The sequence below is a fragment of the Berghia stephanieae genome, chromosome 1, assembly GCF_034508935.2.
Source record: "Berghia stephanieae isolate SIO BIC M18660-M18661 chromosome 1, UCSD_Bste_1.3, whole genome shotgun sequence".
NCBI lineage: Eukaryota > Metazoa > Mollusca > Gastropoda > Nudibranchia > Aeolidiidae > Berghia > Berghia stephanieae.
In genome coordinates, this window is record NC_088360.1 from 16,967,173 (window position 1) to 16,979,966 (window position 12,794).

The 12,794-nt window shown below is 35.8% G+C and overlaps 1 protein-coding gene across 1 annotated transcript; it reads right to left on the minus strand.

Moving 5' to 3' along the window:
• Nucleotides 1-1,706: 1,706 nt before the first annotated feature.
• On the minus strand, nucleotides 1,707-9,181 carry LOC144963434 (cytoglobin-2-like). Its single transcript, XM_078897499.1, has 3 exons — nucleotides 8,756-9,181; nucleotides 6,459-6,684; nucleotides 1,707-3,124 (listed from the first exon to the last, which is right to left on the minus strand). The coding sequence occupies exons 1-3, from the start codon at nucleotides 8,995-8,997 to the stop codon at nucleotides 2,993-2,995; spliced, it is 600 nt and encodes a 199-aa protein (XP_078753625.1). The 5' UTR covers nucleotides 8,998-9,181; the 3' UTR covers nucleotides 1,707-2,992.
• Nucleotides 9,182-12,794: the final 3,613 nt, after the last annotated feature.

The window sequence follows — 12,794 nt, forward strand, 5'->3', positions numbered from 1 at the left end:
AATGTACTTGTTGGTTTTCTGTTTGAGTAAGAAAAATCTATGTTTGTGTTGGGTGGGCGTGACGTTTTGCGAGAAACTTTGAAAATGGGTGGTAAGGAGAGAGTTTAAAAAAACAAACACAATCTAATTCCATTTGGAATGTAAATGAACTGTATTTAAACAACACGTAGCCTCCTCTTCAGCGACGAAAAGCAGCTTTCAGACAAATCTCCCCACAATCTATGGCAAAGTTGAATAAATAAAAATAGATAGTGAAGTACTACAATGTTCAATGTTCCCAGACTTTGTGGATACCTTGTATATGAAGAGAACAGGGGGGGGGGGGGGAATCCAATAAGTCAAAAATGAATATTACAACTTCAAAAATTATTTTAAAAAAGAAGAAAAAAAAAAGATAAAAATACCAAGGACGGCAAAATACAAAATGTTTCATGTTCTTCTATTTTTATTTCGTTTTATTATTTTTTTGAAGCTGTCATGTTCATTTTTGTATTACTACTGTTTTTCCTAGTTGCAAGTTGTCAAAGTCAAGTGTAAAGTCTCAGGTTTCAGACGTTTTGACTAGTTCTGTCGTACTCTGGAAAAAAAACACACGTAGGTCATCATCATTGCCTTTTTCACCCTGGGTCAGGGTATAGGCCACAGACAAACAGTTTCCATCCTTCTCTATCCTGAGCCAACTTTTTTATCTCATTCCAGGTCTTACCACTTCTCTGTATATCAGCTTCTTTAATTCTTCTCCATGTTCCTCGTGGCCTTCCCCTTGATCTTCTGCCCTGAGGGTTCCAGTCCAATACTTTCTTTGTTATAGTTGAGTCATTCTTTCTAAGCGTGTGTCCAATCCACCTCCATCGTCTTCTTCCTATATCCTCTCCCACTGGTTTCTGCTGTGTTCTTTTCCATACTTCTTCATTTTTTATTCTATCCATCCATTTTATTCTGAGTAGCTTACGCATGCACCTATTTACGAAAATCTGTACCCTCCTTATACATGCCTGTGATGCGTTCCAAGTTTCACATCCATACAGTAGGACAGACTTCACGTTTGAGTTGAAAAGTCTTAGCTTTAGTTGAAGGGAGATACGTATTTAAAATTTTGGCCTGAAAACTCATCCTTCAAATATCAACCAATCAAATCAAAGTAGTCCTTCAGAGTCTAAACCTATGGAGTCGGAATATACCCTAGTATCTATAGGGTGAAAGGGACAACAGCAATGGCTTGCTATCAACTGGATAGGACGCTAGTCTTTCGCAAAGTACTTTTCGCCAGATCTGATAGACCCAGCCACCCAATCACTGCTGTGTGAACTGGGGGGGGGGGGGGGGGGGGGGTCAGAAACTAATCTCGACTTCTTCACCTGGGGTCGATCTCAGTCCCTTTGCACGTGAAGCGAATGCTCTACCAAATAAGTTATTGTGACCCATGTCCTTCAAAGATCGATCGATTAGAATAACTCTCATCTTGGCAATAACGTTCAATCCTGGGCCTTCCAATTCCCAAGCTTGAGAGTGTTTTGCCAAGATGAGAGTCATTTTGATTGATCGATTTTTTAAGGACGAGTTTTCTTGGTAAAATTTTAAATTGATATTTTTCTCTTGAATACGCCGAGTAGGCCCTCATATTAATTTATTAAAAACAAACAGAATAAACGTATAAATGAAAACCAAATGCTTTTTGTCATGCAACTGTGCATCTATATTTTATCTCACCTGTAACATTAAACATTGATTATAATATAGGGAATGAGATTAGCGGAAGAGTAGGACGAGAGACGCATGCGCACAACTAACATGACGTTCTCTCTCTAATAACTTTTCCGCCGGTGACGTCACAGACTATTGGTGACGTCCAATCAAGGGACGCTACTCTTCCGCTAATCTTATTCCCTATTCATTAGAACTCCGGTCCATTCATCTAAGAACGTAGCCTTGGTAAACTCATAGCCTGACACTGATTGAAATAGAATGCCACTTGCTCAGAATGACTTCACAATTAGGCTGCTCTGTTACTCATTTGCGCATTATTTTTTCCAGGCAGTGGGTAACTTAAAGTACGCACTTGCGCATTTTTTTCTTTTCAATTGTCACCTTAGCAGCAATTACTATGTCGGTATACTTCTGGTTGTATTTTTGTCATTAGTGTTCAACTTTAATGCGGTTGGTTATCTATATGGGAAAATGGTGGTTTTTACTTTGTGTTATAAATTCTGTGACTCTTTAATATTTTTGTGACACTGGTTTAAATGGGTGCCCTTATTATACAAAGTATTTCGCAGTCTGGATCGTTACTGGGTTCCTTTAATGCTATCATTTTTAAATGGTTTGAAATAAATCTAATCGAAATCATTCTGGACGAAAAATACATGTGGATATTGCGCTATATATTATTTAAAAAAAAATTAAAATAAAGATAGAGGTTTAAAAAAAGAATAACTGTAAACGAGGACAAATATAAACATAAAAATCGTGTATGTAAAACTTATTTCACTTCGCAAGTGTTAATGGAACCCTAAATAAATTTTAAAAACTGCGCAATTGTCGATAAAAGCCTCCAGAAAAATCTTGGGCTTGTGTTGACCGGCATCTGGTAAACAAACGTGTGACTTAAATTTTTGGTCAGTATCAGCGGAGCCTTCCTTAACTAAAAGCCTGATATTAACCAAAAAATCCATCATAAAAGAAGACAGACAAAGATCGCGGGGAATTGTAATCAATAGCTCAACCAATGGAATCATTTGTTTCCTTGAGCATTTCTGACAGCTCACTTTTTACTTTCGTTTGTGATCACCGTCTTCTTTTGTGACGTAATTTTTTCTACAGTATCAGGTCTTTAGTTTACGTGGGCTACAGTATCAGGTTTTTAGTTTACGTGGGCTACAGTATCAGGCCTTTAGTTTACGTGGGCTACAGTATCAGGCCTTTAGTTTACGTGGGCTACAGTATCAGGTCTATAGTTTACGAAGGCTACGGTCTACGGTAAGAGCAAGTCGAGTCACATGATCATGGTTTCCTTCATAATGTGAGTAATGTAACGAAACAAATCTGCCCACGCCTCTTCTATCTCTGGAGTCCACTTGTCTTCCATGGCTGGTTGAATCGCGTTGTTGAACTGAGGCCCGATCAGCTGGGGGGAGTAAAATGAATAAGAATAAGTAGTACATTTTATAGATGGAACAAAATTGACGTCACTCAAATCTTCGTTATTGTTTTCAGACAGTCATTTTCATGATTAGTTCTCATTAAAATAAAATATTTATTCTACCCTTCTCCTTGAATCAATAACGGGTAATGATAATATGCTTACAATGATAATATGTGACGTCAGATTAAATCGTAAAATTTCACTAAAAATTTGATTCTTTAAAGATAAATAATATTTAAGTGTTTTGGAACATTTCTTTTGTTCAAAGATGACGAAATTGGAATTGATTGAGGGGTAGAATAAATGATTTCTTACACTCTTGCGTTTTTTAAATTCGAACTTTGTTCCCAACGCGCACTCGCAAGCTCGTACACCGGTTGGGAATACGTCCGAAATTCCAAAAGGCAAAAGTGTAAGAATCGTATATTATACCACGATCGATAATCAGAACTCTCACGTCTTCGTCCGCCGCTGATAAAAAAAATCAAATTGTCTTCTGAGGAATATACAAATTTACTTGGCAAAACATATAAGCAGAATACCAGAAACAAACACCATCTACGATATCTGTTACCAAAGCAGAAGGCAAGAGCACAGAAAATCTACAACTAAACGACAGAATAGACACCACAGCAAAATCAAATGCTTTCTTCGTAAATAAAGACCACAAACTCAACTTTTGCAAAGATGTCCAATGCCGATTCACAAACCCATACAAATCCAAAATCGGAAAAAAACCCACAAAAAAAGCAAACAGATCTTGGACAGAATTAATACCAAAATCACCAGTTTGCACTCAATTAATGGAAAAACACCGCCGACGTTATCAATAGGAACAGAAACACAACAACAAAATGTAATCATTGTTTTGACACTTCTGTCCTATCAATAACCAAGACGTATTTCTCAAAGCCCTAACAATTCACAAGAACATTTGACAAAATCACTGAAGAAGAAACACACGTTCTACACTCGAATAACACCCCCAACCCACAAAGAAAAAAAAATTGGAGAAGCATAAAAAAAAATATTCACGTACACTTTGATATCGCCATGGGGAAATTATGTCAAAGCAGAAACATGCGAGCTCGTCTGGTTATACCCACTTTCACACCTATAACACGTTGATATAAATTGAGTAATACAAAGAGAACCCCGGGCTCGCATTGTGCAACAAAAGACAGAAAGATACAAATTAATAGTTGGAATGGACAGTAAGATGATTTTTTAGTTGTTTGCGCAAAAAAAAAAAAAAAAAAAAAAAAAATTATAAATTCTATTCTTATGCCTTTATGATTCATTCGATCACGAACAATTTTCAATAACTTCAGTATTCTATGACAGAAATTTTCGACTTTACATTGCCGTTTTGATATATTTTTTCTTACATTCAAAGTTGTTCAACATTTTCTGTGAAAGATACAAAATACAATCAATATGAAATTTTGTAGTTATAAACTATTACATAAGTCATTTAAAGGATAATTACTATATTTAGCCTTTAATAAGATAAGATAAGATCACAAAACCTGATAATTCATGGCGCCTATTTATGACTATAAAACACTTTCCATTGTATAAATAGCATCCTGACGGAAAATGATTTTGAGACCGTGGGTCAGAAATAGAGTGTTAATTCCTATTTTGCGGAAGTTACGAATTAAAGAAACCAAAGTATGATGCACGAAACCAGTAAAGTGATTGTTAACGAAATTCCTATCATTCAGTTCCATAATGTTTACCTAGAATCAAAGAGAAAATCGACCGCTAATAGCATTGTGGTGAGGCTTAAAATAGGGTCAAATTACATCGGAATATCAAACAGTGGCGGTTGCTGACCGACATCGATTGTAAATATGTAACTACAACAGTTGCGTATGTTTATCACTATTTTTACCATCATAAAATGCCTATAATAATTAGCTTTTGTTCAATTCAAAATAATAAAAATAAAACAACTAAGGGTCTATATGGGAGGGGTTGTCTGTTTCCAGATATGACCGAAATAGCCAAAGTGATTACCACAATGCAGCACAGTAAAAAACGGTGCTAATTCGTTATAAAATTATCTACAAGCTTAGCTGTCATGTTTATATGAGGATGCCATTGTATTATGAAGCAGCCACTGGTGTAGGGTAAAAATGATACACATCCTTCAGATATTAAGTAAAGATTAAACAGTTAATGATATAAAAATAATATCACTGATTACCCAGTATCACTTTAGTGTATTTTACTTTCCTCTAAAATATGTTTCCACACCGATCAAGTTGTATTATTGTTGGACATATTAACAGAATTCACAGGAACCTTCAGGCTATTATTTCAAGACACGATTTATACCAATTAAGTAAAGATTGCTTTAAGCAGTTTACCAGCAATTAATTATCTATGTATAATACAATCATATTAACACATGAAATCTACGTCTAAACCTCGAAGCCAATTCTACCACACAATGCAAATCAGACTGGTTTGTTTTGTTTTATTTTTGTTTCTGGTTTGTTTTTTCTTTTATTTTATTTGTGGGGGAGGGTGGGGGGCCATTTAGTCCAGAAATTCTTCATTTCATTCATCAATGGACAATAATACCAAATGTCTCTTAGCACCTTAACCCCGATATTTGTAGTAAAGAATGTGTTGTTGTTGATAAGTTAGGTTTTTCTTTATCTATCGATATGATATTATTATGGAGTAAACATTTACTGACCAAAATGCCCCGTATCGTAACGTTTCAGAACTAAAAGCCTTTAAAACCTTTAAATGCTCTGTGTAACTTTCATGCATGGATAACATTTTTTTCTGCACGCTTTATAGGACATGTTAAAATACATTTTGGCTGCCGGTTTGGAACTGGTTATTAAAAGAATCTAAGCTGGTGCTTTGGAACTCGGGAATGTCACGTGACTACAAACCTGCGGATCTTTACCTTTTATGGCGAGGCTGACATTTTTTTTTTCTTTTCTTTTTAATTCTCTCTCGAAACCTTATTTCTCTCTTTATTTATATGTAAGCCATGGCCTCAGATTGGTACTAATCGAGATGGACCATGTGACGAAAAATTAATTTCAAGTCAAAATTGATCAGAAATATGACATGTTGCTTTTTAACTCTTTGTGCAGCCATGTGGTCTTGTGATATGACACTCGCCCTCGGAACGGAAGTTCCTGGGTTCGAGTCTCGCTCTGAGCGGCGCATAGTTTTATCATTAAAAAATTGGACCCAGTAAGAAAAGGGTTAAATCATCGTGACCAAAGTTGACCAACATATCGGCGCTTGTCTGTCTAAATGTACGATTATTTTCAAATTCACTCACGTCCAAAAACTCCGGCCTGGCGTTGTAATGCACGTGCCTCTGCCCCAGATGGTGTAGAAATGCAACAAGCTTCTCGGGTTCCATCAATCTGGCAACCGCTTTGTCCACCGCCCCCATGACTCGAAGCACGTGAGATCGAAGCTCTGTACTCTGGCGAAGTTCTTGCTCGCTCTTTTGTCGGAATGATACGAACGTGTCTTTTACTTCGTGGTTGTCCTCCAGGAGTCTGTAAATGTAGGGAAGAAATCAATGGTTGCGTGAAACGTCAACATGGAGAATCTGGAGTGCCTGTGATAGAATCATGAGAATTTAGTATAGGTCACGACATGTGTACAATAGGGAATGAGATTAGCGAAAGAGTAGCGTCCCTTGATTGGACGTCACCTAACAGAGAGAACGTCAATTTGGTTTTGAAGTGTCTCAAGCCGCTTTCACCGGAAGCGAGGACGAGAGACGCATGCGCACAACCAACATGACGTTCTCTCTCTAATAACTTTTCCGCCGGTGACGTCACAGACTATGGGTGACGTCCAATCAAGGGACGCTACTCTTCCGCTAATCTCATTCCCTATAGGATCGTTACTGGGGTCCCAAAATAATGACACATCCTATTCTCAATCTTATAGAATACTGGATAGTGGAAATGTAGCTGCATTAAAGGGAATATTTGGCCATTTTGAGAGTGATCGGTTCTTTCACAATAATAAGCTTTCACTTTATTTGACTTTTGTACTTCAATCTTGTAGGTGTTTTACAAACTGGCGGAATGAAAAGGGACGCTCCTCTGTTGGTCGAATGCGGGCGAAATGCTTTACTTTCATTTCCATTAATGATAAAGAATAGTACACATTACGGAGGCTCTTTACAAAAGCTCTAGCAGTGCCGTTCCTATAAACAAACATAATGGTCAGTTCTTTATAACACCAGTGGAAGTGCGCCAAGGCTGATTACTTTCTCCTGAAATTTGTTCAATTTATTCCTGGATAAAATCATGATTGAAACCCGACACCATTTCCCTTCAACAATTCATTAGATGAAAGAACTATCAATAACCTTATAATATTTGCTGACGGCATTGACCTTATCGCAGGAAGTAATAAAGAAATACAAGATCTCACTAACCGCTGGCTGGTTATCAAAGCAACTGCATTTGGAATCGATTTAAATGAAGACATATGCAAAGTGATAGTGAAAATCAAAGACAACATCAAAGTTAACATTGTAGTGGACGGTCAACAACAGGACAAGGTGGCATCATTTAAAAACCTTGCTGTTATATTATAATTGACATGGCGTAGGTAATAAATTGATAAATAATAGAAATGCTTTCTCACATGGATCTATCCTAATCTCGAGTTCAAGTCCATACAATTTCAATGTTAGAAATGAAGAAAAGTTCTGAGATTTTTCAAACTGGATCTGTATATAAAAAATAATTCGTCTTCTTTCGAAATACGCTTCAACAGTCGTAACGTCACTTCCCTCGTAATGACGCATGGTAACTTAGTAACTGGCTTTAAACTATCGGAACAATGGCGGATGCCCTTATGAAATATTTCTCCGACGAGCATAAAAGCGTATCCAGAGGAAATAAAACCATTATAAATCTGATCATGTTTTGACTTTTACACATTCTGATCACAAGACATATGAAAAGTTCTAGACAGCACGAAGAATAAAAAGTACCGATTTTCTTTGTTAAGAACCACGATGGCCGCTGTTGCTGGGCGACGTGACATTAGACTATTGGATCCAATTACAGTGAAAATAATCTGACGAGATGTGAACCGAGAGTATGGGTACTCTACATGACGTAACTATAGTACTCTAGTCGGTCATGGTTCTCTACATTTAAATAGTGGACTGGAGTCTATCGACGTATTAGAACCTTCTATAAATAATTTGTCAAATAAAAAAATCGATACGACTGTGTGTTTCTCTCTCTCTCTCTCTCTCTCTCTCTCTCTCTCTCTCTCTCTCTCTCTCTCTCTCTCTCTCTCTGTCTGTAGGGTAGGGGGATTTGTAAGACAAATCTGGGTAAATATTTTTAGAAAATCTGCCCAGGATTTAGTGTTTATGTGCACTAAAACCATAACAATTTAACTTGCACTTCCGGACAAACGCCCATCATCCTCTTCCGGTCAAACCAAAAGTTAAAGACCATATATTATTATAATAATATATCCAACAAACTAGATTGATGCCAGTATACATTGACAACGAATTCAATGGCAAAGCTGGATAAGATATGGAAAAGCAAGAACATGACACTCAGTTCCAAACTTAAATCAACTCACCCCATGAACATGACAACTCCAACATGTTCTATGTCTTTTTTTATGATTGCCCACGAAGTTTGGACAATCCTAACGGTCTCTGGTGTCAGCTCAGGTCTTGTGTCGGATAAGCCACGCATTTGAAGTGAAGAAAGACCTTCTCCATCGTCATTGCACAGATAGATCTGCTTGCAAGTCTCGCTCTGTTTATCTGCTGTACGACTGAGTTGGGTTTTGACAATTTTTGAACATTTCAGTCCCATTGTTCAGGTTTGAAGGAATACGGATCACAAGTTCTTTTGCTTTAATGTCATTTTAAATGTATCTGCTGACCAGTTAATGATTAATTAAAACAACAATGAATGGCAATTCGGCGTTTTTCATTTTACTGGCCAGTTGCTATGAATATTGAATTTCGATTAAAAATCATATTATGACACCTTGTTTTCATATCTAGGAAAATTTAAGAATTCACAATGGTAAAGTTGAATGGAATTTCACACCATAAATAATTAATTTGCTGTTGTTTGTTTGTTTTTTTGTTTGTTTTTTTGGTTTTTTTTTGGGGGGGGGGGGGGTTGTTGTATACGTCGGTTATCAGCAAATTGAAGAATAGAATATGCCACATAATGTACACAATTTGTCATATATAACCTAAAAATACATGTCGGTGTCAGTTCAATATAGTCTTGATGTTTTACCTTTATAAGAAAAAAACAACAACAAACAAACAAACAAAAAACACAATTCAATACTCCTGTGGTTAAAAAGAGTTATAATTTGTAATTTTGTCATCTGTCTGGAGACCATATTATTATTGTAATTTCTTGTCACAATTTATCGTATCATGACTTTAATAGGGCAGAGAAGTTGTGACGTCTCAGCTTCCTCACTTCCTGTTCCAAATTCCTTAGAAGTGTGTAACCAAGTCCATCGGAGGACTAATAAAGAATAGGTTGCATATTGAATCATAAGGCATATCTATTTTAGTAGCTGAATGTATAGGCAGATTGTATGAATAACGGATTGTATTTATTATTATTATTATTATTATTATTATTATTATTATTATTATTATTAAAATTATTATTATTATTATTATTATTATTATTATTATTATTATTTTTATTATTATCATTATTATCATTATATTATTATTATTATTATTATTATTATTATTATTATTATATTTTATTATTATTATTATTATTATTATTATTATTATTATTTTATTATTATATTATTATTATTTATTATTATTATTTTATTATTATTTTATTATTATTATTATTATTATTATTATTATATTATTATTATTATTATTATTATTATTATTATTATTATTATTATTATTATTATTATTATTATTATTATTATTATTATTATTAAGATTCCTGCGATCTTACAGCCCCCCAAAAAGTCTCGAGTATTAATATTAGAGTCACAACAAATGAAAGAAGAACTCCAACATGAAACCGAATTTTGTTTGAAATCCGCACAACGACATTGTACGAAGTTATATCCAGTGCTTAATAAACCACGACCACCAATGTTGAACTGGAGTGGAGCTCATCAAACAGGTGCTTTAAGCCATTACATGCCAGGTTCGGTTTTAATTCAATCCCATAATATGACATGACGGTTTACCATTTCCACCGAGAGTACAAGTACAATAACACCGAAGCGACTCGGATTTTTACAGAGAAATGGTCAAGTTTATAGTTATCGATAGGCTGTAAAAGAAGCAGCTTTAATTTTGGAAGAAAATCTGTTTTTTTTTTTTTTGTTGTTGCCGTTAAAGGTTTAATTATCACCTTTCTTGACTTTTTCCTGTGCGATGCTTAGCGAGTTGGTCAATCGGAAGGAAGGAAGTTCGCGCAAGACACCAGGTACCAAATGACCGTCGTTAGCGAGAGGTGAAAATGATGATGATTATGACCAAGACCTATGTTGACATTTCTGATCAAGTTCTTTCTTCCCTTTTCTGTCGCTGTACTCTGACTAAACACCTATTTCATTTTGGCCAAAAAGTTTTACTTCAAATATCGATCGATTAAGTTGGCCTTCAGTTCAATAAGAATCCCACATAAGAGGCTTCTAAATAATATCAAATGTAAGGCTCTTTGGATGTTAACAAGTCTTTTGAATCAATCGATATTTAAGTTTTTCGATTAAAAACAAAACAATAATGAATGCGTTCTGTTGTGTGTATGTATGTATGTATGTATGTATGTATGTATGTATGTATGTATGTATGTATGTATGTATGTATGTATGTATGTGTGTGTGAGTGTGTGTGTGTATGTATGTGTGTTTGTTTGTGTGTTTCAGGATGCTATAGTTGTTTACTTTTCGACTCATCCATGATAAATATTTGATATTTGGCAAGTTACTCTCTCTCTCTCTCTCTCTCTCTCTCTCTCTCTCTCTCTCTCTCTCTCTCTCCCTCTATCTATCTATCTATCTATCTATCTATCTATCTATCTATCTATCTATCTATCTCTCTATATATATCTCCCTAATCCATCTTTCTCTCACTTCTCTCTCTCCTTCTCACTCTCCTATCTCTCCCCTCTTCCCCCCCCCCCCCCTCTCTCTCTACCGATTTCTCTGGATCTCCCTGTCACCCTCTCGACTTTTATTCTATCTATCTATCTTTCTATCTATCTATCTATCTATCTATCTATCTATCTATCTATCTATCTATCTATCGATCTATCTATCTATCTATCGATCTATCGATCTATCGATCTATCTATCTATCTATCTATCTATCTATCTATCTATCTATCTATCTATCTATCTATCTATCTATCTATCTATCTATCTATCTATCTATCTATCTATCTATCTATCTATCTATCTATCTATCTACCGTTTTGTTATAAAACTTTTTTGTTTGTTTTCAACAGCACATCCAAACATAATACATGAAAAAAATATTATAATCTTAGCTACGTATCGTACCAATTATTTTTCCACATAATTGTCATCATATGCAACACAGAGCTGCCAACGCCGAACTATTTGGCGCATGCCGTCAACGAAGAATCTCGGTGATTTTGCTCGGCACCATTGACAAACATCTGCCACTACATCAAAATCACTGCTGTAACGGATTCCTTTCAAATACTTTTTGGGCTGGGGGAACAAGCAATAGTCAAATAGGACAGGTTCTGCACTAAATGCAGGGCTAGGGAGCTGTAGGGTCGGAAATTTGAACAGAATTTGACGACTTGTGCGTGGTCGAGCATTGTCATGCTGCAATATCGAAACTCTACCACCTCGAATCCGTCTATTTTTAGGGCTCGTGTAGTTGAAACTTGAGTTCGCTGATTGCCCTTGTTCAAGAAATTCCATGTGAACTATGCATTTGAATTTCCTTGGACTGCAATCTGTTTTCAGGGTTGTAGTGGTGGACCCAAGGCTCATCACCAGTCACAATTTCCCGAAGAAAAGTCTCTACTTCCTTGTCATGCCGTTTCAAATGTTGGGTACAAATGTCTATTCTCTGCTCTTTTATTTCTGAAGTTAGCTGTCTTCCGACCAATTTTCTCAACCGCGTTGTCTTAGTAAGGTTGTGACGTCACTCAAATATGAAAATAAATGACGTCACATGAATTACTTGTTGAACATGAGTGAAGAAATATGGTTTGAGAATACATGTGCGAAGTTTCATGATTGTACCTCAACTAAAACATATTTTGATTTATGGGCAAACGTTACTTATATATCAGCCTTACATTTTTGTTAATTCCTGAGCAGTGGCAGTTTTGAATAAGCTTTCTTCATGCATGTGAAGAAAATCTTCAACAGTGGGGGCAGTGCTTTACGCATGGCCACCCTTGCCCTGGAAGATCCTTTACTGACCAAGTCAAAATCCGCTTGTGGTGTAAGCGATAAACTGATATTTGTGAAATGTTAAAGCCTGTTTATACCGAATCCAGCATACAAATCTTCGCTCTTTACATTTAGTTTTGGCATTGTAATGTAATGTTAAAAGATCTTGACATAGAAATTTTAGAAGGATTTCAAGATCTAGATGACAGAGCAAGGTAAA

Excerpts from the sequence above, each read along its gene's own strand:
- LOC144963434 (XM_078897499.1), bottom strand. The coding sequence starts at position 8,997 with ATGGGACTGAAATGTTCAAAAATTGTCAAAACCCAACTCAGTCGTACA. Across the intron at positions 6,685-8,755 it reads GGAGTTGTCATGTTCATGGG|ACTCCTGGAGGACAACCACG; the intron begins GTGAGTTGATTT and ends CTACATTTACAG. Across the intron at positions 3,125-6,458 it reads CCAGGCCGGAGTTTTTGGAC|CTGATCGGGCCTCAGTTCAA; the intron begins GTGAGTGAATTT and ends TACTCCCCCCAG.